At 51.1% G+C, this 26362-nt stretch overlaps 1 protein-coding gene across 4 annotated transcripts in view; it reads right to left on the reverse strand.

Moving 5' to 3' along the window:
* The window catches only part of LOC140724815 (nesprin-2-like), a 288546-nt gene that overhangs the window by 14481 nt on the left and 247703 nt on the right, over window positions 1–26362 (reverse strand). For all 4 annotated transcript variants that reach the window (XM_073039455.1, XM_073039456.1, XM_073039454.1 and 1 more), the window contains 10 exons: window positions 21887–22049; window positions 21016–21206; window positions 19093–19243; window positions 17490–17672; window positions 16820–16957; window positions 9750–9944; window positions 8178–8421; window positions 5809–5927; window positions 3850–3976; window positions 2147–2355 (listed from right to left, as the gene is read on the reverse strand). In XM_073039455.1, the coding sequence (XP_072895556.1) occupies window positions 2147–2355; window positions 3850–3976; window positions 5809–5927; window positions 8178–8421; window positions 9750–9944; window positions 16820–16957; window positions 17490–17672; window positions 19093–19243; window positions 21016–21206; window positions 21887–22049 (1720 nt within the window). The remainder of the gene's footprint in view (window positions 1–2146; window positions 2356–3849; window positions 3977–5808; window positions 5928–8177; window positions 8422–9749; window positions 9945–16819; window positions 16958–17489; window positions 17673–19092; window positions 19244–21015; window positions 21207–21886; window positions 22050–26362) is intronic.

A 26362-nucleotide genomic window follows, 5' to 3' on the forward strand; every position in this document is an offset into this window, starting at 1 on the left:
GAGGGAGAGTCTAAGACCAGAGGATACAGCCTCAGAATAGAGGGGCTGTAGCGATGTGCTACACACAGCGCTGAAATAACGACACGCAGTCGGTAAGTCATTTCGAGACTAGTTTATTCAAACTTCACGGCGCTGGCATTTAAATCCCTAGCGCCCGCCCTCTCCGGGCGGAAATTACATCAGAGATGCATTACCAAAGTCTCCCCCCGCGCGCTGGCTATTTGTGAGCCGGTTCACCTGTGCAGAAAGTGGGTCGCCACAGGGCATCCTTTTAGAACAGAGATGAGGAGGAATTTCTTTAGCTAGAGAGTAGTGAATCTATGTAATTTTTTGCCACAGACAGCTGCAGAGGCCAAGTCTTTAGGCAGAGGCTGATAGATTCTTGATTGGTCAGGGCATGAAGAGATACAGGGAGAAGGCAGGAGATTGGGGCTGAAAGGAAAATTGAATCAGCTATGATGAAATGGCAGAAGACTCGATGGGCCAAATGGCCTAATTCTGCTCCTATATCTTAAAGTCTTATATTTACCACCAGTGAGGTGCAGGTAGAATGGAGGATAGTGAATATTGTGCTATTATTTAAGAATGATGACCAAGAAAAACCAGGAATTATAGACCAATAAGTCTAAATCTGCAGTAGGTCAGTTAACTGGAGAGGATTCTGTGGAATAAAATATACATATATCGGGAAAAACGAAGTTTGATTAGGGGTAGTCAGCATGGCTTTGTGCACGGGAGATCGTATCTGACAAAGCTGACTGAGATTTTTTTAAGGTAACCAAGAAGGTTGATGAAGGCAGGGTGGTAGATGTGGCCTTTACAGATTTCGGTAATGCCTTTGGTAAGTTTCCACATGGTTGTTATGGAAAGTTGGTTAGTATGGGATCCAAGGGGAATTGACTATTTGGATAGAGAATTGGCTCGAAGGTAGAAAGCAGAGGGTGACGATGGAAGATTCTTTCTCAGACTGGAGGCTCGTGATTAGTGGTGTTCCCCACGGGTCGCTCTGGGTCCATTGTTGTTTATCATCTATATCAACGATCTGGACGAGACTGCACAAGGCAGGGTTAGTAAGCCTGCAATGACACTATGGTGGGCAGTGCAGAAAGTTATCAAACATTATAGGGGGATTGTGATCAGCTGGGTAAGTAGGCTGAGGAATCGTAAATAGAGTTTAATTCAGATAAGTTTGAGGTGTTGCATCTTAGAAAGTCAAACCCCGGTTGGTTTTTCACAGGGACAACCAGGGTCCAGGGAAATGTAGTGGAACAAAGGGACCTGGGCGTACAAGTACACAGTTCCCTAAGGTGGAGTCATAGATAGATAGGTCAGTGAATGATACACAGCCCTCATCATTCAGGGCATTGAGTATAAAAGCTGAGAGGTCATGGTGTCGCAGGAGGCTGAGGGGAGACCGACAGAAGTTTATAAAATTATTGGAGGTACAGATATGGTAGATATTCAAAGGCTTCTCTCCTGGGCAGCAATGCGGGAACCTTTGCAACCGGTTTAGAATTTTCTGGCCCCCCTACAGAGAATGGTCATAGAGCATCAAAGTAACACAGCATAGAAACAGGCCCTTCGGCCCAACAGCTCCATGCCATCAACAGCATCCTCCCTGACATTCTAGTGCCTACATTCGGCCCATAACCCTCCAAGTCTCTCCCCTCTTCACCTATCCAAACACCTCTTAAATGTTACAATTGTACCTGCCTCGACCACCTCCTCTGGCAGCTCGTTCCAGGTACTCACTATCCTCAGTGTATAGAAGTTAACCTCTCAGGTCTCTCTTAAATCTCTCCCCTCCTATCTTGTATCTGTGCCCTCTAACTTTGGACTCCTTAATCCTGGGGGAAAGACTATGACTGTCCACCTTATCCAAACCCTTGTGAATTTATAAACTGCTATGAGGTCAACCCTCATTCTCCTTCACTCCAGGGAATGAATATCCAGCATGGACAACCTCTCCCTACAACTCCAGCCCTCTCCTGCATCCACTGCAGCTTGGCAATGGAATTCCTATAACAGGGAGACCAAACCTGCACCAAGTAGGAGTGGAGACCTGGGCCTTGGAGATGTGAGATGTGGTGTGAGGGGGGAAATCGGGGGAGAATGTGGGACCGGGTGTACAGGACATGGGACTTACCCCAAGGCTCCGCATCTTCTCCTGGATGGTGGCAAGAGTGCTGTGGGCCTCCGGCGTCCGAACCCCCTCCAGGACCGGAGCGACGTGGCTGAGCCAGGTGGAGACGTGATCCAGGTCGGAGTTGAACTGTTGCCACTGCTGCAGGTTCTGCTTGACCAGGAGCTCCTTGCTGAGAGTTTGGGCGTGGAGCAGACTCCAGCGCACGACGCCTGTGCGTGGCCGGGGCAGGTCAGAGACTTAAGATTAGCTTTGTTTGTCACACGAGCATCGAAACGTACAGAAGAATTGAAGAGTTTCAGAGTTGTACGCTTTGATAATAAATGAACCTTAGAACAACATCGTTTGCGTCAACAACCAACACAACTCAAGGGTGTTCTGGGGGCAGCTCGCAAGTGTCTCACCAAGTTAGCACACCTACAGCTGACGAACCAGAACCCAAACGCCTTCGCAACGCGGGAAGACAGCTGAGTGCCCAGAGGAGGCCACAGGGAAAACATACAAACAGTACTCCTTACAGAGAGCAGTGGGACATGAACCCGTCTTGATGATGCTATAAAGCGTTGTGCTCACCACTACACCACCTCACCCCAGAACAGCACCTACCTTCCTCCTCCACTCGGGCCCCAGGGCCGTGCAGAGGACCAAGCCCCATCTCAGCCAGGGAGTTCAGAGCAAGAGGCGGTACAGTGATCAGCCGGCTGCTCTGGACTGGGACAGGGGAAGACCCTCCAGGGACAAAGGGGCCAAAAACACACCTACTGCTCTGTGTCCTCAGAGAGGTGGGGTAGGAGGGGATGGTGAGACCTTCCTGGAAGGCTGCAGTTCTTCTGATGAAGGTGCTCCCACACAGTTCTGCACAGAACACATTACTCCACTCCTCCATCCTTTCTCTTTTGCACAGTTTACCTACGTTACTGTCAAATATAACTATACTCATGCTTTTACACTGTACTGCTGGCACAAAACAACACATTTCAACCTGATTTTGATAGATCCAGCAATGGAGAAGGAATGGTGAGATTCTTCCAGTTGGGAGTGATGTGGGTCCGGGAGAGCGGGGGTGTTCGAGGTGTGGGACCTGGGAGTGACGTGGGTCCGGGAGGGCGGGGGTGTTCGAGGTGTGGGACCTGGGAGTGACGTGGGTCCGGGAGGGCAGGGGTGTTCGAGGTGTGGGACCTGGGAGTGACGTGGGTCCGGGAGGGCGGGGGTGTTCGAGGTGTGGGACCTGGGAGTGACGTGGGTCCGGGAGAGCGGGGCTGTTCGAGGTGTGGGACCTGGGAGTGACGTGGGTCCGGGAGGGCGGGGGTGTTCGAGGTGTGGGACCTGGGAGTGATGTGGGTCCGGGAGGGCGGGGGTGTTCGAGGTGTGGGACCTGGGAGTGACGTGGGTCCGGGAGGGCGGGGGTGTTTGAGGTGTGGGACCTGGGGTGATGTGGGTCCGGGAGAGGAACCTGCAAGTGGTGGTGTATCCCGTGGTCTGTCAGGTTGGGAGGGACTGTTAGAGTTGCCCAGGTGAGTAATTGTGGGTAGGGTACTGTCCAGCCACCCAAACTGGCACCCCCCTGACCCATAACCCCTGACCTAACCCTGAAACTTTGCCCATCTCTGACCACCTGACATTTTGCCCATCTTGGACCCCTAACCCCTCATCCTTCACCCTTTTTTGACCCAACTCCTCCACCAACCCTGACCCCTGACCCTCACCTGCCATGGGCTGATCTGAAACATCCGTCTCCACAGACCCTGCGTCCTGGGGAAAGTTATTCTTCAAGTCATCTGACACTCGCTGGACATCTTCTGTGCTTCCGATACCTTCTGAAAGGAGTTTAGCCTAGAGGAGTTTCACAGAGTGAGACACAGTATCAGGAGTTAATGTTCAGGTCAATGCATCACACATTCCCAACGTTAGACCAAGAGTGAAGCTCCCTCTGCACTGTCCCATCACACTTCCAGGGATAGACAGAGTGAAGCTCCCTCTGCACTGTCCCGACACACTTCCAGGGATAGACAGAGTGAAGCTCCCTCTGCACTGTCCCGTCACACTTCCAGGGATAGACAGAGTGAAGCTCCCTCTGCACTGTCCCGTCACACTTCCAGGGATAGACAGAGTGAAGCTCCCTCTGCACTGTCCCGTCACACTTCCAGGGATAGACAGAGTGAAGCTCCCTCTGCACTGTCCCGTCACACACTTTCAGAGGTAGACAGGGTGAAGTTCCCTTCACACTGTCCCATCACACACTCCCTAGGGTCAGACAAATGGTGATTCATGAGCGACGTTAACTGCACTAATATTGACATGGTGAAAAGCCCATCAACAGGGTGGAGTTGTAAAATGTGTTCTGAAGGTTTCCTTACCGAGGGTCCTGCTGGAGAGAGTGCGACACTAGACTTCCTCTGAGGGAATGAGAGGCAAGTGGCAGTTTGGGTCTAGTGACGTGGACTGGCCCTATCTCAACAGGAAAGACCTGGTTAAGGGTGAGATGTGGTTAAGAGTTATAGGGAGAGGTCACTTCTTTATATGACCGTAAGACACAAGAGCTGAATTGCACCATTCTGTCCACTGAATTTGCTCCACCATTCCTAATGGCTGATTTATTTGCTCTCTCAACCTCATCCTCCCCATAACCTTTGACATTCTTACTAATCAGGAACCTATCGACCTTCACTTTAAATACACGCAGTGACTCGGCCTCCACAGCTGTCTTTGGCAATGAATTCCACAGATTCACACCCTCTGGCTAAAGAACTTCCTCCTCATCTCTGTTCTAAAGGGATATCCTTGTATTCTAAGGCTGTGCCCTCTGGCCCTAGACTCTCCCAAAATAGGAAACATCCTTTCCACGTCCACTCTAACTGGGTTTTTCAATATTGGATAAGATTTCAATGAGGTCCCCACCCCCCCCTCATTCTTCTGAACCTCAGCAAGTACAGGACCCTCAGACGTTAACCTCGGAATGTTCATCTCCACCTTCCCTTTGTCCCTCATAACTTTTTACAATTATGGCACATGTAGATAAGGCAGACAGTAACAGTCTTTTCCACAGGGTAGGGGAGTCCAAAAACTAGGGAGCGTAAGTTTAGGGTCAGAGGGGAAATATTTAAAAGGGGACTGAGGAGCAAGTTTTTCCACAGAGGGTGATGAGTACAGTAAGTGATTAAAGATTACCTTTACTTGTCATGTGTACGTCCAAAGATACAGTGAAGTGTGTCGATCAACACGGTCCGACAAGCCCACAAATGTCACCAAGCTTGTGGCACCTACATAACCTGCCCACAACTCACTAAGGCTAACCCCGTACGTCTTTGGAATGTGATCACGGGAGGAGAACGTACAGACTCCTTATAGGCAGCGGCAGGAATTGAACCCCAATCAGTGCTGATGTAAAGCTGGTGGAGTTAGTTAAAATTAGAATACTTAAAAGATAGCTACATGGATAGGAGAGGTTTAGAGGGACGTGGGGCAAACAGAGACAAGCGAGTCTGGCTTAGATGGCAATCTGGGTCGGCATGGACTAGATGGGCTGAATAGCCTGTTTCCATGCTTTGTGACTCTACAGGCACACCTCTCATTCAGCCTGCTGTCTGCCCCATCCTTCTCCTCCATGGAGCACATCCTCCTACCCTCAACCGACGGGCTTCTGTGCCACCCGTGCCCAGTCTTACGTAGTCCTGACGATGTGTTGAGTCACAGGGAGGTCCGGTCTCCGCCCGCTGCCCACTCGTCCTGACTCTGTCCCCAGAGGTGTTTGGGTGCCAGACGGTCGACTCCTGGGCTAGATCTCCTGCAACAGTGGGAGTGAAGCGAGGTGGGGGGAGAAACAGAGTCTTTAAAGCAATTGCTCGGGCCACAAGCAGTTTCCAGCTGAGCCCAGTCATCTTCCCTGCCCCACAGACAGGCGGTTTCCAGCTGAGCCCAGTCACTTTCCCTGCCCCACAGACGGGTGGTTTCCAGCTGAGCCCAGTCACCTTCCCTGCCCCACAGACGGGTGGTTTCCAGCTGAGCCCAGTCACCTTCCCTGCCCCACAGACGGGTGGTTTCCAGCTGAGCCCAGTCACCTTCCCTGCCCCACAGACGGGTGGTTTCCAGCTGAGCCCAGTCACCTTCCCTGCCCCACAGACGGGAGAGGGGAGCTGGTGCCAGAATTCCTGGATTCCCATCCACACCACTGTCTCCACACCCCCCCCCCCCCCCGTAGGCACGGGATTGACTAGTCACAGTTACAGAGAGGGGGCTGTGGGGTGCAGGTGGAGTGGGCACGGACGAGTGGTGTCAGTGAGACGGGCTGGGGACAGGGAACGTAATGGTGGGGGGTTGTCTACCGGCTGGGTGAGGGAGATGGGGTGTGTGCAGGATGGGGGGTGAAGAGGAGATGGGTGCGATGAGTGTGACGGTGGGTGGAACTCTGTGGGGCGTACGGGGAGGTGGGATGGGGTAGGGCTGGGTCAGGAGAGGGAGTGGGTCTTGCTCACACCTGTGTCTCCATCAGCAAACGGCAACAGAACAGAGAGGCGATGAGGAGATGCCAAGAGCCAGGACAGGAAGCATCACTTCAGCCAGGGGTGTTAACTGGCACCCATGGGTGCTGGCTTGGGATCAGGCACCCCTGGGTGCTGCAGGAGCAGATGAAGAGGCTGCTCCAGGGATGGAGCAGTCTGATGTTCAAGAGCACAGTGAGAACCTTGATCCCAACGACAGGGATGGTGAACCATCTACACTCCTACTCCTGCAAAGTCCTCCGGGAAACTGCCCACACTCACACACACTCACTCACACTCACAGACACAGACACTCACAGACACACACACTCACACTCACACACAGACACACACTCACACACACTCATACACACACACTCACAGACACACACACACTCACACTCATACACACACTCACACTCATACACTCACACACAGACACACACACACTCACCCACACTCACACACAGACACACACACTCACACACAGACACACACACACACTCACACACAGACACACACACACACTCACACACAGACACACACACACTCACCCACACTCACACACACACACACACTCACACTCACACACAGACACACACACACACTCACACACAGACACACACACACTCACCCACACTCACACACACACTCACACACAGACACACACACTCACAGACACACACACACACACACACACTCACACACACACACTCACACACAGACACACACACTCGCAGACAGACACACACTCACACTCACACACTCACAGACACACACTCACTCACAGACTCAGACACAGACACACACAGACACTCACACTCACACACAGACTCAGACACACAGACACACACAGACACTCACACTCACACACAGACGCAGACACACAGACACTCAGACACACACACTCACACACAGACGCAGACACACAGACACTCAGACACACACACTCACACACAGACTCAGACACACACAGACACTCACACTCACAGACACAGACACTCACACTCACACACACACACACACAGACACTCACACTCACAGACACTCACACTCACACTCACACACACACAGACACTCACACTCACACACACACAGACACTCACACTCACACACACACAGACACTCACACTCACACACAGACTCAGACACACACACACAGACACACACACAGACTCAGGCACAGACAGACACCCACACTCACAGACAGACACTCACACTCACACACACAGACACTCACACACTCACACTCGCAGACACAGACACTCACACACAGACACACAGACACTCACACTCACACAGACACAGACACACAGACACAGACACTCACACTCACACAGACACTCACACACTCACACAGACACACACACACACTCACACAGACACTCAGACACTCACACAGACACTCACACACTCAGTCACAAAGTCACACTCACACAGACACTCACACAGACTCACACTCACTCACACACACACATACACAAAATACCACGTTTCATTGCTCTACACACCCGTTACATCCACCACACACTATTACACACACCCATAATACTCACCACTGGCCAGGGGGCTCAAGAACTCGTCCTCGTCCTGTGAGGAACTGCCCCCCACGTCTACTGTGTGGTCCCACTCCAGTGGGATGGAGTCCACGCTGACTGGCGTCTCCCGGCCCGACCAGTGCTGTGGGACACTGTCCGGAGGGGCTGGTACTGAGAGCGACACCTCCCCAGGATCCAGCCTGTCCCCGGCCCCCTCAACCCCCTCTGTCTCCCGCAAACACGGATCCACATCCTCACACACCTGGAGTGGGGAACACAAGGTGTCAAAGCTTATAGAAACCCCCCCAGCCACAGGCTTCCCAAAATCCACCCACAGACTCCCCACCACCCTCAGGCTCCCCAAAATCCACCCTGACTCTTCACCACCCACAGATAATGGACACTCTCCCCACCCACTGTATCCCCTCCCGCAGCCCATGGACACCCCCCTCCCACATCACCAACTATCCCCTCCCACAGTCCATGGACACCCCCCATCACCAACTCTTCCCACTCACCGTATCCCCTCCCACAGTCTAATGGACACACTCCCCCATCCCCGACTCCCCCCACCCACTGAATCCCCTCCCACAGCCCAACTCACTATCAGCTACAAACCAGCACCCTGTCTGACCCGAGGCTCCCACTGAAGGGACTGAACCTCTGTATCCCCCCCTCACCTATCATCGTATAGTCACTCCCCTGCTCCACTGCCCAGTCTGTTGCACGTAAACTTTTATTTTAAATTTGCATGCTTACTTAAATATATTTAATTGTTAATTTCAGTGATGTGAAAATATGTCATCTTTATCCTTTTTATTCCTTAAGGTTGTTATAGCCAGGGGATTGGGTGGGTGGGGGGGGCTAGACAGAATAAGCTCTCACTGCCTATTAAATGCTCCTAATAGCGGTCTTCTGAAACAGCCTCTGACAAACAAGACCAGGTCCTGACCTTCACACGTGGCTCAGCTTCTGAGCCCGGTGGAACCATTTCTACTGACAGAAGAAAGGGCAAAGGAGGGTTACTTTAAAACCAGTCGCTTTGGGCAGATAGGCTCAACAGCCATGATGGCAGCTCATTCAGGAGAAGGAAAACTCTGATTTCAAGCTTCCACTGCCTTGCATCTTTACCCACTCGAGGGAAGACTCCGGGAGTAAACCATGAGGAAAAATCCAGAGCTGGGGTCCGCCAAGCAGTCCTACGTTGAGGTCAATGCTGAATGGCAACTCCTGAAATGCCACTGGTGCCAAACCTTTGCCGTTCCTTTGGATTCATCAGCTGCGTAGAGAGGGGGGACCTGCTCCATGGGCAACAGCTCGCTCTCCATATCGTACTGTCCTGGCTTGCGTATTGACTGATGGCAACTACTTCTGACAGCGAGAATGCAACAGCCATGGTCGACCTCAACCAACCCTATTTATACATCTCATAATTTTGTAAATCTCTATGAAACCTCCCTTCATTCACTACGCTCCTGGGAATAAAGTTCTAATGTATTCAGCCTTTCCCTATAACTAAGCCACAAGCTCCGGCAACATCCTTGTAAATTTTCTCTGTAGTTTTTCCAATCATATTGATATCATCCATACCGGCTGTACGGCCACAAGACGCTGGTGGAAACGTGCCACTCGGCCGAATACCTCCTGGCAATAGGCATGCAGATCCTCCAGCTCCTCCTCGATGTCCACGGCATCCAGCGGCTCCATCTTCTGTATCAGCTGCTCCCCAGACACGATCAGCTGGTCGATCTTGTTGATGTTCAGGGTGATCTCCTGCTGAAAGGCCTGAGGAGATGACCCGGGCAGTTAAAGATCAGATAAAGATTAAAAATTAGCTTTATTTGTCACATGTACATTCAAAATACTGGGTGGTGGAGTGGAGATACGTCTCTACCAAAGGAGGTGTAAGGCGCTCCTTCCCTCCGCTAGCCTGCAGGTCACCCTTGGGCAAGGTGTAGCACCTGCTTAGCCCTCCGATCACAGCCTCGTGAAGCCGTGGGGGCAGGCGGTGGATGGTCGGATGAGCGCTAGTGCATATCACAAGTCCTGTTTAAGCGACCACTGACTTCAGCAGACAATCTCTGAAGTGCATTGATAATGGCGGGGGTCACCTGTCTTGTAAAGACACTGCCCAGAAGAAGGCAATGGCAAGAACAATGATGGTCATGGAACGACCATGATCACCCACGTCATACGACACAGCACATAATGAACAAACATGGAAACATACAGTGAAATGCATAGTTTGCATCAATGACCAACAGAATCTGAGGGAGCAGCCTGCAGGTGCTGACATGCCTCTGGCACCAGCACAGCAAATCCCCAAGTCACTAACCCTAGTCCATTCATCTCTGGAGTGTGGGAGGAAACCGGAGCACCCGGAAGAAATACACACGGTCACGGGGAGAACGTGCAAACTCCTTACAGGCAGCTGCAGGAAATGAATCCCAATCACTGACGCTGTAAACCGCTACGGGAACTGCTCCGTTACCAGACCACGGCTGGCAGAGGGTGTGATCTGTCTGATGCCACCCAGCACCAGACCCTGGTCTCTGCATGCTCCTCTCCCCTCTCCCTGAGGCACCCTCCCCAGCCCTCAGCAGGGAGGAGGTGGTCAGTGTAAGTGACTGATGCAGAGCTTGTAACATAGATCAATCACAGATACGGGCAGGGAAATAGCTGATGGAGTTTCATCTGGGAAAGTGTGAGGAGCTGCACAGCAGGACGTCACAGAGGGCCTGCTTCTGTGCTTTCTAACTGTCACTAATTAAGAGAGGGCTTTATTAGTTAGATGGCTTCATTGCTTACTCAAGAGCTAGGGTTTTTCTCTTTGGAGTGTTACGAATGTGCCACAGCTCTGAGGGGCCGAAGGGTGCGGGGTAGCCCCCTCCTTTGTGAGAATCGCAAGATCACTATTACGTCAGTTCAGGAGACCCAGGAAATGAGAGAAAGACATGCAGAATCCACAAAGAGTTGGAATGTGTCCTGGCCTCCGAAAGGCGGACCCATTGATACCGGCTATTGTCTCTTGGAGACGGACTTATGAATTGCATCCTGCACGATGCATCGAAGCCCCCCCCCAGGCAATGAACCGAGGGGGAGGTTGGTGGAGGGATTGCATCATCCCAACCTGATTGACACCTGAGACCCTGTGAGTCAGGATAAAAAGAGGGTCTGTGGGAACAGCCCCTCAGACGCACCAGAAGAAACGCTAACGATCCCGTAATAGCAAAAACCAGTGGAAGGCCACGTGCGTCCTTTTCCGTTTGCCCCAGAATCGGTGGGCCCTGTACCACGGCAGAACGGTTTTTAGCTAACAACGGGGAAATCAACTCCCAACGACTCTCGAAGGATTGACATCATAAAGGGAATGGGCAAGTTTTAACCCGTCTTTCTCTCCAACCCAAAAGCTGCAGCTTGAATGAACTGAGTGACTTTTATATTTCCATCGGACAATACATTATCCCCTAGACAACGATAGAGCTATTTCTTACTGATTACTATTAGACCCGTGCTTTTAGATTTAGTATTGACGACGTATATTATCTGTAAGCTTGCCTTGATATTATTTTGTGTATTTTTATCAATAAATACTGTTAAAAATAGTACCATCAGACTTCAACGGACCTCTCTATCTTTGCTGGTAAGTGACCCAGTTACGGGGTACGTAACAGGAGCAAAGGAGAAGGTGAAGTGACTTCACAGAGGTGTACAAGGTATTGAGAGGCATAGATAGAATGGACAGTTAGAGGCTTTTTCCCAGGAAAGAAATGGCTAATACAAGGGGCATAATTAAGGTGATTGGAGGGATGCGTAGGGGAATGCCAAGGATAAGCTCTTTACACAGAGAGTGGTGAGCTTGTGGTACATCCTACCAGGGATGTTGGTAAAGACAGATACATTAGGGGCATTTAAGACACTCTTAGATAAGTGGAAAATTATGTAGGATGGAAGAGTTAGTTTGACCTTGAGTGGATTAAAAGGTCAACATGACATTGTGGGCTATGGTGCTGTACTGTTCTATGTTCTCTGAGTTGTTGAACTAAGTTTCCAGAAAGTTGCACGCAGGAAAACTGGTGGTGATTGGGGAGCAGCTTCACCTGAACCATAGGAGGTAAACAGTCGATTTTAAGTGTAACGTACGGACCTATTTCTTTTACAGCAATGACCCCCCCCCCCCACTTAGTACTGCGAATTGATCTGTTGTCTGCACATGTGCATTGTTCTCTCTCTCTCTCTCTCTCTCTCTCTCTCTCTCTCTCTCGCTGCAACGGACAGACAGACATACTTTATTGATTACGAGGGAAATTGGGTTTACACCAATTGGAAATTGCAAATACACCAGTTAAAGCCATCTCCCATGTATGTGTTTTTATTTAATTGTTAATTAGTTGTGCAGAGACACAACAAATTGGCGACAAGTATGAACCTGAGTGTCAGAAAATATGATGAACTGCACCGACAGTTATGGGACGAAACAGTACAAGAGAGCCGAAGGACCCATGAGTGTGAAAGATGCATTGAATTGAAAGTGAAAATAATGTGGCAATAGCTTTGGTTGGGAAAGATGAGAAGTTTGATAGAGCGAATGAAGGCTGGGAGTCAAACATCAAGAGGGTTGAACTGTATTGTAACTTGAGCAACGCGAAGGAGCAAAAGAAAGCCCTGCATGTCTTAGCTTAAACGTAGAGTCTCCTACTCAACCTAGTAGCCCCAGAAAGCCAGCAAGCAAGATGCTTGATGAAATTGTTACAATTTTAAAAAAATTACTTGAGCCCTAACCACTGGTAATAGCTGAGATTTAGATTTTACAGAAGGAACCAGTCAAGAGATGAAAGCATTTCTGAATACATTGCAGAACTGTGCAAACATCCCCAGTACTGTGACTTTAGAGATGGACTTCCTGATGCATTAAGGGACAGGCTTGTATGTGGCATGCATAGTCTATAAGAGACCCAACCTTAGAGTGGGCATTTACCAGAGCAACAGTTAAGAGACTACGGTAAAGGATGCAGCAGAACCACTGAAAAGGAGGTTAGAATGTGAAATGTCCCTGAATGGTTCAAAAAGCCAAAGATGAATTCAATGTTGGTTCAAAGAAAAATTTTCAGGAAGTGTCACGGAGAAGGTCACATAGAGAGAGTGTGCAAAGCAGACAAAAAGCACAACCAAGTGAAAAGTCTCAAACACAAATCCAAGCAAATGCATAAAGTTACCGAATGTAGAACAGAATCAGACAACATAGAGTCTGACAAAAGTGAACTGTCATGCCTACAACTGCTTAGTATTACTGAAGCAGATCGCAATATAATATGGATCACAATAGATGTGTCTGGTGTAAAACTGAAAATGGAGCTGGATACAGGGTCAGCTTTGTCCATAATTCCAGAGGCTGACCACAACAGACTGTTTTCTAAGATACCATTGGAGAAGACCTCAGAGATGCTAAAGACTTACACAGATGAAAAAGTGTTCCCTAAAGGCAAACTGAAAGTGAAGGTGATGTATGGAGGTCAAACACAACAGTTAGAGCTTTATGTATTGAGGACTAGTACTTTTCTGACGTGAATGGTTGAGAAAAATCCAACTAGACTGGCACTCAATCAAACCTCTCAGTGTGTCATCAACCGGCAAATGGTTAGCCTAACCAGAGACGATCACAGCTGCTTATTGCTAATGAGAAGGGGATTTGTAAACTCAAAGGCACGAAGGCCAGAATTGAAGTGGATGAAACAGCAACACCAAGATTCCATAAAGCGTATCCTAAACTGGATGCTGAACTTCAGAGCTTGGAGGCATCTGAAATTCTCTCCAAGGTTGAGTGGATGATTGGGTCACGCCTATTGTCCCAGTCATCAAGAAAGGGAAGGCTGGAGCCATTCGCTTATGTGGGGATTTCAAGGTGAGTATCCCCTGCCACAAATAGAAGATATTTTCGCATCTTTAGCAGGTGGGGAGAGGTTTTCAAAGATTGACTTGTCACAAGCCTATCTGCAAACGGAGATTGAGGAGTCAAGCAGGAAGTTCCTCACAATCAACACTCATAAGGGACTGTTCCAGTATAATCATCTCATCTTTGGTGTCACATCAGCTCCAGCAATTCGGCACAGAGCAATGGACCAAGTGCTCCAAGATACCCAGGAACTCAATGTTACCTTGATGACATCATTGTGACTGGGAAAAATGATGAAGAGCACCTTCAGAACCTTGGTAAACTGCTTACCAGGCTGAGTGAGTACGGTTTGTGTACAAAGAGAGAGAAGTGAGCTTTTCAAGAATGAAATCTCATATTGTGGACCTGTAGCTTTCATAAGTCGCAAGAGAAGACTGAAGTTGTGCTACAGGCACCCAAACCAGAAAATCAGTCACAACTCAGGTCATTCTTGGGCCTTGTAAACTACTAGCACCAGTTTCTCCCAAACATTGCTACAGCACTGCATCTATTGATTGCACTGTTACAGACAGGAGCAAAGTAGGAATAGTTAGAAAGATGTGGGAATTCAAGGAAACAAAGAAACTAATAACATCTGATGAACTGCTCACCCATTATGACCCATCCCTGCCCATCAGACTGGCATGCGATGCATCCCCTTGTGGCATTGGAGCCGATTTGTTACCCACTATGAAAGATGGATCTGAATGCCCGATTGCGCTTGCTTCAAGATCACTGACGAGTGCCGAACACAACTAGGCTCAGATCGACCGAAGAGCCTTTGGGGAATAAAGTAGTTCCACCACTACCTCTATGGACAAACGTTTACACTAGTGACAGATTACCAGCCCCTTGTGTCCATTTTCACTCCCAGGAAGGGAATTCTAGTGAATATTGCTACCTGATTATGTTGGGCACTGTTCCTAGCAGCCCACTCTTATGACGTAGAATTCAAGGGTATCAAACAACACAGCAATGCTGATGGCTTGTCTGTCTTCCACCGTTGTCAATTGAAGAAGGAAAGTCTTCATACTGTGACCCAGCAGAAGTGTTCCACACCGCATTGGTGGACCAGTTGCCGGTAACAGATTTCGAAATACACAGAAAAACAAGGAATGTCCCGACATTGTCAAAAGTCCACGACATCACCATGCAAGGATGGCCAGCTCATGGTAACCCTTTGTTTCCAGAGTTCTCAGCGAGAGGAGACCCACTGTCAGTATGCCAAAGAACACCGATGTATGGATCTCATGTTGTGGTTCCCTCTAAACTGCGCACCAGAGTTACAGAATCTGCATGAAGAACACCTGGGTACAGTCAAGATGAAGAGTCCTGCCCGGAGCTACGTGTGGTGGCCAGGAATAGATAAACAGATTGAAGACTTGGCCTTAAGCTGTTCGAGATGCCAAACAGTTCAAAATGCTAAGGCACCGTTACACCCACGGGAGTGGCCGTTGTCACCACAGCAAAGAGCAAATTGACTTTGCTGGGCCATTCATGTTTCTGACTGCTGTGAATGCTCATTCGAAGTGAATGGAGGTTATACCAATAAAGTCAACCACCTCAGCAAAGACTGTCTCCTCCTTGAGGGCTATCTTCACCAGAAACAGTTTACCAGAACAAATTGTGAGTGACAACAGACCACAATGCACATCAGAAAAATTCCAAATGTTCATGAAGAAAAACAGCATCAGACATTTCAAGTCAGCTCCTCACCTCCCAGCAATGAATGGGTGAGCTGAAAGGTTTATCTAATCTTTCACGGTCCATTAAAGTGATGGACAAGGAGGACGTTTCTCTACAGCACAAGGTGGACATCTTCCTTTTTGTGCATCAGAATTCTGCTCATGAGATGATAAATCAAACATCAGCAATGCTGTTCATGAGCAGGAATCAACCTCCTGAAACCAGATCTACGGAGGGAAGTGCAGAGTAAACAGTTCAGCCAGTGGCCAAGTGAAACGGCAAGGAGCATCAAGGTTGGATAGGAAGTCCTAGTGCACGATTACCAAGAAGACAAGTGGACACCCAGTAGGACAGCTACAAGAACTGGACCACTGATGTACACAGTGGATGTTGGAGATCAGACATGGAGACGTCATGTGGACCAGATGATGGTGTCACTGACAGCAACGTGACACCAGAAACTTAGAATGTTGTCTGAGACAAGACACCTACCAAACCCGGTGCCACTCCACAAGTATAAAGGCAGAACAAGAACATTATCATTGACAAGACATCTGCCAAATCCCATGCCACTCCACAGTCCAGAGGTGCTATCCTGGAAGAAGAGGAGCACCATCCAAATGACTGAACCCTCAGAACTGTGAAGTTAGTTATGGACTGTTATTGTGAAAGCAACAGTTAATTGGAATATGGGTTTATGAAGGGAAATTGAATGTTTTGTACATATAGTTTTATGGTGCGTTAACCCCTAATGGGGGAGAAGTGTAATGTATGGATCGACTTTTAGAGCAATGACACCCCCCCAGCACTACGTATTGATCTGTTGTCTACATATGCACATTATTCTCTCTCACTGCCATGTGAATACACCAGTTATAGCCACTTCCTACGTACATGTTTTTATTTAATCGATATATAGTTGTACACAGACTCAACACAAAGAATGGATAGAGCATGGAAGGAGGCTGTTGGGTCCATCAATGATGTACTAGTTCTGTCCATTTCCCCACCAATGCCCCCCCCCCCCCCATCCCATGCTTACATTGAGCTGCCGCACTTTGTCGACGATGTCGCTTTGGGAAAAGTGTTCCACATTGGTCAGTTGTAGATCCATCTCCGTCAGCCACACCTCAATGGCCTTCCGCGAGCTCTCAAACTCCTCCCTCTGACCGATGAAGTGCTGGAACACAGGGGTGGGCAAGGTGGGAATTACTGACCGAGTCCCAGTCCGACATCCTCTTCTGAAGAGAGATGGGGAGATGGGTGGGGGACAGATGGTGGAGAGGGGTGGGGGTGGGGATAGAGGAGAGGAGTGGGTGGGGAAGATGGGGAGTGGAGTGGGGGGAAGATGGTGGAGAGCTGTGGGGGTGAGACGGGGAAGACAGCTGGAGAAAGATGGGGCAAGGAAAGATTTGAGGGAGAGATGAAGGGTGAAGTGCTGCAGCACCCAGGGGTGGGGAGGGTGTAGGGGAGACGAGGCAGGAATTACTGCCGTGGTCTCGGTCCAATGGCCCATTCTGGAGTTAGACAGGGGTGAGGATGGGGGGTGGATTTTGTGGGGATGTTCAGGGTGGGAGAGTGAGGACGGGTGGGGGTGGGGACACAGAGGAGGTGGGCTACCTTGAGGCCACAGAGGGGAAGGTGGTAGTGGGAGAGACATGGGGATTAGGATGGGGAGGGGACAGGGTGTGAGGTTGGCAGTGATCAGTTACCTTGAGGCGACGGAGGATGGCAGTGATGCGCCGTTGCAGGGCGTCCCAGCGCCGGTTACCCTGGGCGACAATCTGCCGGAGGCGGCGGGACGTGTCAGCGCGGTTCTCCCGGCAGAGTCGGCGGAACTGCTTGTTAATGAGCTCCAGCTGGGTCAACCGCTCGTGAGCCTGTCGCTGGAACGTCTGCGGGACGTACACCCGTCAGGGTCAGACTGGACCGAGACAGACCCCCACCTGTCCTACCCGCATTCCTACCAGACTCCCTGGGACGTCTGCGGGACGTACACCCGTCAGGGTCAGACTGGACCGAGACAGACCCCCACCTGTCCTACCCGCATTCCTACCAGACTCCCTGGGACGTCTGCGGGACGTACACCCGTCAAGGTCAGACTGGACCGAGACAGACCCCCACCTGTCCTACCCACATTCCTACCAGACTCCCTGGGACGTCTGCGGGACGTACACCCGTCAGGGTCAGACTGGACCGAGACAGACCCCCACCTGTCCTACCCACATTCCTACCAGACTCCCTGGGACGTCTGCGGGACGTACACCCGTCAGGGTCAGACTGGACCGAGACAGACCCCCACCTGTCCTACCCACATTCCTACCAGACTCCCTGGGACGTCTGCGGGACGTACACCCGTCAGGGTCAGACTGGACCGAGACAGACCCCCACCTGTCCTACCCACATTCCTACCAGACTCCCTGGGACGTCTGCGGGACGTACACCCGTCAGGGTCAGACTGGACCGAGACAGACCCCCACCTGTCCTACCCACATTCCTACCAGACTCCCTGGGACGTCTGCGGGACGTACACCCGTCAGGGTCAGACTGGACCGAGACAGACCCCCACCTGTCCTACCCACATTCCTACCAGACTCCCTGGGACGTCTGCGGGACGTACACCCGTCAGGGTCAGACTGGACCGAGACAGACCCCCACCTGTCCTACCCACATTCCTACCAGACTCCCTGGGACGTCTGCGGGACATACACCCGTCAGGGTCAGACTGGACCGAGACAGACCCCCACCTGTCCTACCCACATTCCTACCAGACTCCCTGGGACGTCTGCGGGACGTACACCCGTCAGGGTCAGACTGGACCGAGACAGACCCCCACCTGTCCTACCCACATTCCTACCAGACTCCCTGGGACGTCTGCAGGACGTACACCCGTCAGGGTCAGACTGGACCGAGACAGACCCCCACCTGTCCTACCCGCATTCCTATCAGACTCCCTGGAACATCTGCGGGATATACACCCATCAGGGTCAGACTGCCCCCTCACCCCTTCATCCCACCCACATTCCTACCACACACCCGGGAACGTTTGTGGAATAGCACAGCTCAGCATGTACACTCACACTCTGGAATGTTTGCGGGTCAGAAACCACATCTGGGTCAGCCACCCTTGCATGGATTCTCCTGCCCTATCTACACAACCCAACCCCTCGTGGGAGTGTTTGGGAGGGGAGGTCCTCCCATCCACAGTTCCCCTCCCCCCCACCACTCCTCTCTTCTCCTGCATCCAGGGGATCTAACCCCGCCACCCCACACTCCCTCCGGACCTCCTCACCCCTTCTCCAACCTCCTCCTCACCTCGTACTTCTTCAGCTCGTCCTTGGCGAGGCTGTAGGGGATGAGGGAGGTGTTGGGGTGAGCGGCTGTCTCCTCCGCCCCTCGCAGCCAGTCCTCGAAGTGGGAGTAATCGTCCAGAATCTTCTGCCACATTCGCCACGTCTCCTCGATTCTGGGGGTGGGGCAGAGGCATGACCCCACGAACACAACCACAAACCGCCACCCCGACCCCCTCCCAACCTGCCGACACCCTCACCTCGGACAAGGCGACCCCACTTACCCATGACCCCCAGCCCTGTGACCTCGTTCCAGACCCCATGACCCCAACCCAAAACATTATGACCCCACTTGCGACCCCAATTCCCCCTGCTGCGTTTACAGTGTTGCTCCTTGGCTGGTAACAAGATCCCACTGGTGGAAACATCCCAGCCCCTCCCCTGTTGCTCCCTCGCCCCCACACAACCCCCCGCCTCACAATGAGAGTGAGTCCACCCCTCATTCTCCTAACCCTGAGGAGCACAGACTCAAACACCCAGCACAACCGGAGAGACAACACTCACAGGGAGACACCAGCACAACACAGAAACAAGCCCTTGAACCCGACCTGAACCTGCGACCCACCCACACTGACCCCCACCCTCACAAGCCCCCACCTATCACCCCCCCACCGACACAAACCAGCACCCACCTATCACCCCACACTGACCACCACCCTCACCGTCACAAGCCCCTACCTATCACTCCCCCACCGACACAAACCAGCACCCAATCACCTCACACTGACCCCCACCCTCACCTTCACAAGCCCCCACCTATCACCCCCCCACCGACACAAACCAGCACCCACCTATCACCCCACACTGACCCCCACACTCACCGTCACAAGCCCCCACCTATCACCCCCCCACCGACACAAACCAGCACCCACCTATCACCCCACACTGACCCCCACCCTCACCGTCACAAGCCCCCACCTATCACTCCCCCACCGACACAAACCAGCACCCACCTATCACCCCACACTGACCCCCACCCTCACCGTCACAAGCCCCCACCTATCACCCCCCCACCGACACAAACCAGCACCCACCTATCACCCCACACTGACCCCCACCCTCACCGTCACAAGCCCCCACCTATCACCCCCCCACCGACACAAACCAGCACCCACCTATCACCCCACACTGACCCCCACCCTCACCGTCACAAGCCCCCACCTATCACTCCCCCACCGACACAAACCAGCACCCAATCACCCCACACTGACCCCCACCCTCACCGTCACAAGCCCCCACCTATCACCCCACACTGACCCCCACCCTCACCGTCACAAGCCCCCACCTATCACTCCCCCACCGACACAAACCAGCACCCAATCACCTCACACTGACCCCCACCCTCACCGTCACAAGCCCCCACCTATCACCCCACACTGACCCCCACCCTCACCGTCACACGCCCCCACCTATCACTCCCCCACCGACACAAACCAGCACCCAATCACCTCACACTGACCCCCACCCTCACCGTCACAAGCCCCCACCTATCACCCCCCCACCGACACAAACCAGCACCCACCTATCACCCCACACTGACTCCCACCCTCACCGTCACAAGCCCCCACCTATCACCCCCCCACCGACACAAACCAGCACCCACCTATCACCCCACACTGACCCCCACCCTCACTGTCACAAGCCCCTACCTATCACCCCCCCACCGACACAAACCAGCACCCACCTATCACCCCACACTGACCCCCACCCTCACCGTCACAAGCCCCCACCTATCACCCCCCCACCGACACAAACCAGCACCCACCTATCACCCCTCACCGATTCTCCCCATTCATAAATGCCCTACTCACTTAATCCTACCATCACAACTCCTCCCAATTCATCAACTACCCCCCGACTGCAACTTTCCGCCAAAACGCCCGCCTACCGCATTCGCCGCTGCAGTGACAGGGCGCAGATGTTGCGCCAGCGCCGGTCCAGGCTGCTACTGCTCTGCCTTAGGGAGTCGCATTCGGCCTCGGCATCAGCCTCGGCTTCGGCGCACAGCAGGATCCCGTTGCTCCGGCGAAGCACCGACTCCACCCCCGCGGCGTGGTGATCGATGTCCCTCTGCAGCTCCTGTACCGAGGGTGACAGGGGTCAGCGGTCAATAGGAGTCCAAACAGCACCCAGCAAGCCTTCCACACCGGGGGCGGTCAGTACACAGCAAGAGTCCGCAATGCGGGTTAGGGTTCTGTGCACATCAGGGACCCACCCCCGCCATACATCCATCACTCAGCCTTCACCAGCTTTGCACCAACTGTCCACACACCCTCATCACAGTTCCTACGCCAATATATCCTTTTCCAACCCCTCCTGACTGGTCTCCCAAGCACACTTCCCTCAACAGTCCAGCTTCCATCTCTCCTCTCATGCCCCCCCTTGCCTGACTTCCGACACAAACTCTCCCGGGACACATGCTCCCCTACATCCATCCCCCAACATATATCCCTCCCTCTCTCCAGAATGAAACCCTCCCCATCCCAGCCTTTTCTTCCAGCTTGACTCTTCCTCATCCTTGCTTCCTTCCTCTCCTCCCTTGGTCCCACCACTTCCTTCCCTCCCTCCCTCCCATCTACCCTGTTATTGGTCCCAAGCTTCACCCAGAGCCCACAGAACACCAGCCAGGATGACTTGAGTCTTTACAAATGGCTCTGTTTATCGGACTCTGCCCCTGTCCCCCTTCCTGAGGCTGTGAAAGGCTAAGAGTGGCCTGGTCAAGGTGAGCTAAATGGTCTGCGGTTTTCAAGCCCACACACCTGTTGCTCTGCCAGCTTGCGCTCGATCTCCTGGTCATCGCAGACGGTGTAGACGAGGGGCTTGGAGAGTTCGGCCTCAATGTGGGCCAACCAGGAACGTAGGCAGCTCATCTCTCCGTCCAGATTCTGCACCAATATCTGCCTCTCCATCAGCGTCTTCACCCTGGGGGAAGGAGCAGGTCACAGCACAGCCACTGAGTGGGCTTCTCATGATCAGGGACTCCCGATCTCTGGTTGTCTCAATAGAGGAAGCAGGTGGAGGCTTCGGAGAGGGTGGAGAGGAGATTTACCAGGATGTGCCTGGGTTAGAGAGCAGGTCTCATGAGAGAAGGTTGAGCGAGCTAGGGCTTTTCTCTTTGAAGAGGAGGGTGAAAGGCGACTTGATAGAGGTGTATAAGATAATAAGAGGCATAGATAGGGTGGACCCCCTGAGAAGGAAGTATAGAGGCAATATCAGAGGTACATTTTGTGGTGAGTGCCGGGGAGGTGACAGAGGCAAATACATTAGGGACATTTGAGAGACTCTCAGATAGGCCCATGGATGATAGGAGGGCTATGTAGGAGGGAAGGGTCAGATTGATCTTAGGTTAAAAGATCGGCACAACATCATGGGTAGAAGACCTGTACTGCGCTGTTTTGTTCTATGTTCTATGAAATTCACACGTCTAGAAGAGGAGCCCACTGTCAACCAGTCAGCTGCTTGTGAGAGCTTTCCACAACTGCTCTCTTCCCCATCGCAGGTACCTGCCAAATCCCACCAGGTGGTAGGGGTGATGTGACAAGAGTGGGAGCAGGGAGGATTCACCCTTGAGAAAGCTTGCCATAACTGCTCTCTTCCCCATCGCAGGTACCTGCCCAATCCCACCAGGTGGTAGGGGTGATGCGACAAGAGTGGGAGCAGGGAGGATTCACCCTTGAGAGGGTTTGGACAGGCTGGGACGGTTTTCCCTGGAGCGAAGGAGGCTCACAAGTGAATTTTTTTATTTTTTTAAAAAACAATACAACACAGATATAGGCCCTTTGGCCTAATCAGTTTGGCCTGATCCATGGTTCCCACCCAGCTAGTCCCAATTTGCTCCCATCCCTGCCCTTGCATGTACCTATCAAAGTTTTTAAATGATATTATTACACCAACCTAAACCACTTCCCCAGGCAGCTCATACCATATACGTACCACCCTGTTTGGAATAGTTGCCTCCTCAGGCCCTCCTATCTCCTCTCGCCCTAAACCTATACCCTGTAGTTTTGGACTGGGGGAAAGACCGTTATCATCTACCTCATGATATTATAAACCTCTATAAAGTCGCCCCTCATTCTCCTACACTCCAAGGTTTGAAAACCTAGGCCTGGCCAGTCTCTCCTGATAATTCAGGCTCTCAAGTCCTGGCAACATCATCACACATCTTTTCTGCACTCTTTCCACGTCTTTTCTAAAACAGGGCGACCAAAACTGTGCACAGTATTCCAAGTATAGCCTCACCAATGACTTACACAACTGCAACAAGGTGTCAAGTCCTGATGGTGTACCGGGTAGGGCACTGAAAACCTGCGCCAACCAACTGGCCAGAGTGTTCAAGGACATCTTCAATCTCTCACTGCTGCAGTTGGAGGTTTCCACCTGCTTTAAACGGGTGACAATCATACCTACTCCCAGGAAGAGCAGGGTGAACTGCCTCAATGACTATCGACCAGTGGCACTCACACCTACAATGATAAAGTGCTTTGTGAGGTTGGTGATGGCCAGAATCAGCTCCTGCCTAAGCAAAGAACTGGCTCAGCTGCAGTACGCCTATCACCACAATAAGTCTACGGTAGATGCAATCTCACTGGCTCTCCAGTCAACCTTGGATCACCTGCATAGTAGCAATACCTCTGTCAGGTTGCTGTTTATTGATTACAGCTCAGCGTTCAACACCATCATACCCTCAGTTCTAATCAACATCTCCAAAAACCTGGGCCTCTGTACCTCCCTCTGCAGATGGATCCTTGACTTCCTCATCAGGAGACCAGTCAGTGCAGACTGGAAATAACATCTCCTCCTCACTGGCAATCAACTCTGGTGCACCTCAGAGGTGCCTGCTTAGCCCACTGCTCTACTCTCTCTGCACCACCACCATCTATAGATCTAACAATGACACAACTATGGTTGCAGAATTTCAGATTGGCATGAGGAGGGGAACAGGAGCGAGATAGTAGTGTCAAAACAATGCCCTTTTACAAAATGTCAGTAAGACCAAGGAATTGATCGTGGACTTCAGGAAAGGGAAGTTGAGGGAACACACATCAGTCCACATTGAGGGATCAGCAATGGAAAGGGTGAGCAGTTCCGAGTTCATGGTGTCAACATCTCTGAGAATCTATTCCAGTCCCAACATATTGGTACGATTACAAAGAAGACATGACAGTGGCTATATTTCATTAGGAGTTTGAGGATTCTTGGTATGTCACTAAAAACGCTAGCAAGTTTCTACAGTTGTTCTGTGGAGAAAATTTTAACTGGCTGTATCACTGCCTGGTATGGAAGGGCCATTGCACAGGATTGGGAAAAAGCTACACACTCAGCCAGCTCTATCATGGGCCTCGCCAGCATCCAGGACACCTTCAGAAGGTAATGCCTCAGAAACACCACCAGAAAGGAGATGTCTCTGTGTCATATCACTGCAGCATCTCCCCTGCATGTACACTTCCGCCAGCTCTCCATCCTGCCCCTCCCCAATGGGGAACTGGGCCAAAACACTGCCAGCAAGTCCGTCCTCTCTTGAGAGAACACAGAACAGTATGGTACAGTACAGGCCTTTCAGCCCTCAATGTTGTGCCAACCTTTTAACCTGCTCTAAGATCATTCTAACCCTTCCGTCTCACACAGCCCTCCCTCCATTTTCCTATCATCCAAGAGCCTATTCAAGAGTCTCTTAAGTGTCCCTAATGCATCTGCCTCTACCACTACACATTCACCACTATGTAAAGAATTTACTTCTGACATCCACCTACATTTTTCCCCAATCACCCTAAAATTACCCCCCTCCCCTTGTATTAACCACTTCCACCCTGGGAAAAAGTCTCTGGCTATCCCACTCAATCGATGCCTCTTATCGTTTGCTACACCTTTATCAATTCACCTCTCATCCTGTTTCACTCCAAAGAGAAAAGCCCTAGCTTGCTCAACCTGTCTTCATAAAACATGTTCTCTGATCCAGGCAGCATCCTGATAAATCTTAACCATATAACAATTACAGCACGGAAACAGGCCATCTCGGCCCTTCTAGTCCGTGCCAAACCCTTACTCTCACCTAGTCCCACTGACCCGCACTCAGCCCATAACCCTCCATTCCTTTCCTGTCCATATACCTATCCAATTTTACTTTAAATGACAATACCGAACCTGCCTCTACCACTTCTACTGGAAGCTCGTTCCACACAGCTACCACTCTCTGAGTAAAGAAATTTCCCCTCGTGTTACCCTTAAACTTTTGCCCTCTAACTCTCAACTCATGTCCTCTTGTTTCAATCTCCCCTACTCTCAATGGAAAAACCCTATCCACTTCAACTCTATCTATCCCCCTCATAATTTTAAATACCTCTATCAAGTCCCCCCTCAACCTTCTACGCTCCAAAGAATAAAGACCTAACTTGTTCAACCTTTCCCTGTAACTTGGGTGCTGAAACCCAGGTAACAGTCTAGTAAATCTTCTCTGTACTCTCTCTATTTTGTTGACATCTTTCCTATAATTCGGTGACCAGAACTGTACACAATACTCCAAATTCAGCCTCACCAATGCCTTGTACAATTTTAACATTACATCCCAACTCCTATACTCAATGCTCTGATTTATAAAGGCCAGCATACCAAAAGCTTTCTTCACCACCCTATCCACATGAGATTCCACCTTCAGGGAACTATGCACCATTATTCCTAGATCACTCTGTACTACTGCATTCTTCATTGCCCTACCATTTACCATGTATGTCCTATTTGGATTATTCCTACCAAAGTGTAGCACCTCACACTTATCAGCATTAAACTCCATCTGCCATCGCTCAGCCCACTCTTCTAACTGGCCTAAATCTCTCTGCAAGCTTTGGAAACCTACTTCATTATCCACAATGCCACCCACCTTAGTATCATCTGCATACTTACTAATCCAATTTACCACCCCATCATCCAGATCGTTAATGTATTTGACAAACAACATTGGACCCAGTACAGATCCCTGAGGCACATCACTAGTCACCGGCCTCCAACCTGACAAACAGTTATCCACCACTACTCTCTGGCATCTCCAATCCAGCCACTGTTGAATCCATTTTACTACTTCAATATTAATACCTAACGATTGAACCTTCCTAACTAACCTTCCGTGCGGAACCTTGTCAAAGGTCTTACTGAAGTCCATATAGACAACATCCACTGCTTTACCCTCGTCAACTTTCCTCATAACCTCTTCAAAGAATTCAATAAGATTTGTCAAACATGAC

Source organism: Hemitrygon akajei, chromosome 3, assembly GCF_048418815.1.
Source record: "Hemitrygon akajei chromosome 3, sHemAka1.3, whole genome shotgun sequence".
Lineage (NCBI taxonomy): Eukaryota > Metazoa > Chordata > Chondrichthyes > Myliobatiformes > Dasyatidae > Hemitrygon > Hemitrygon akajei.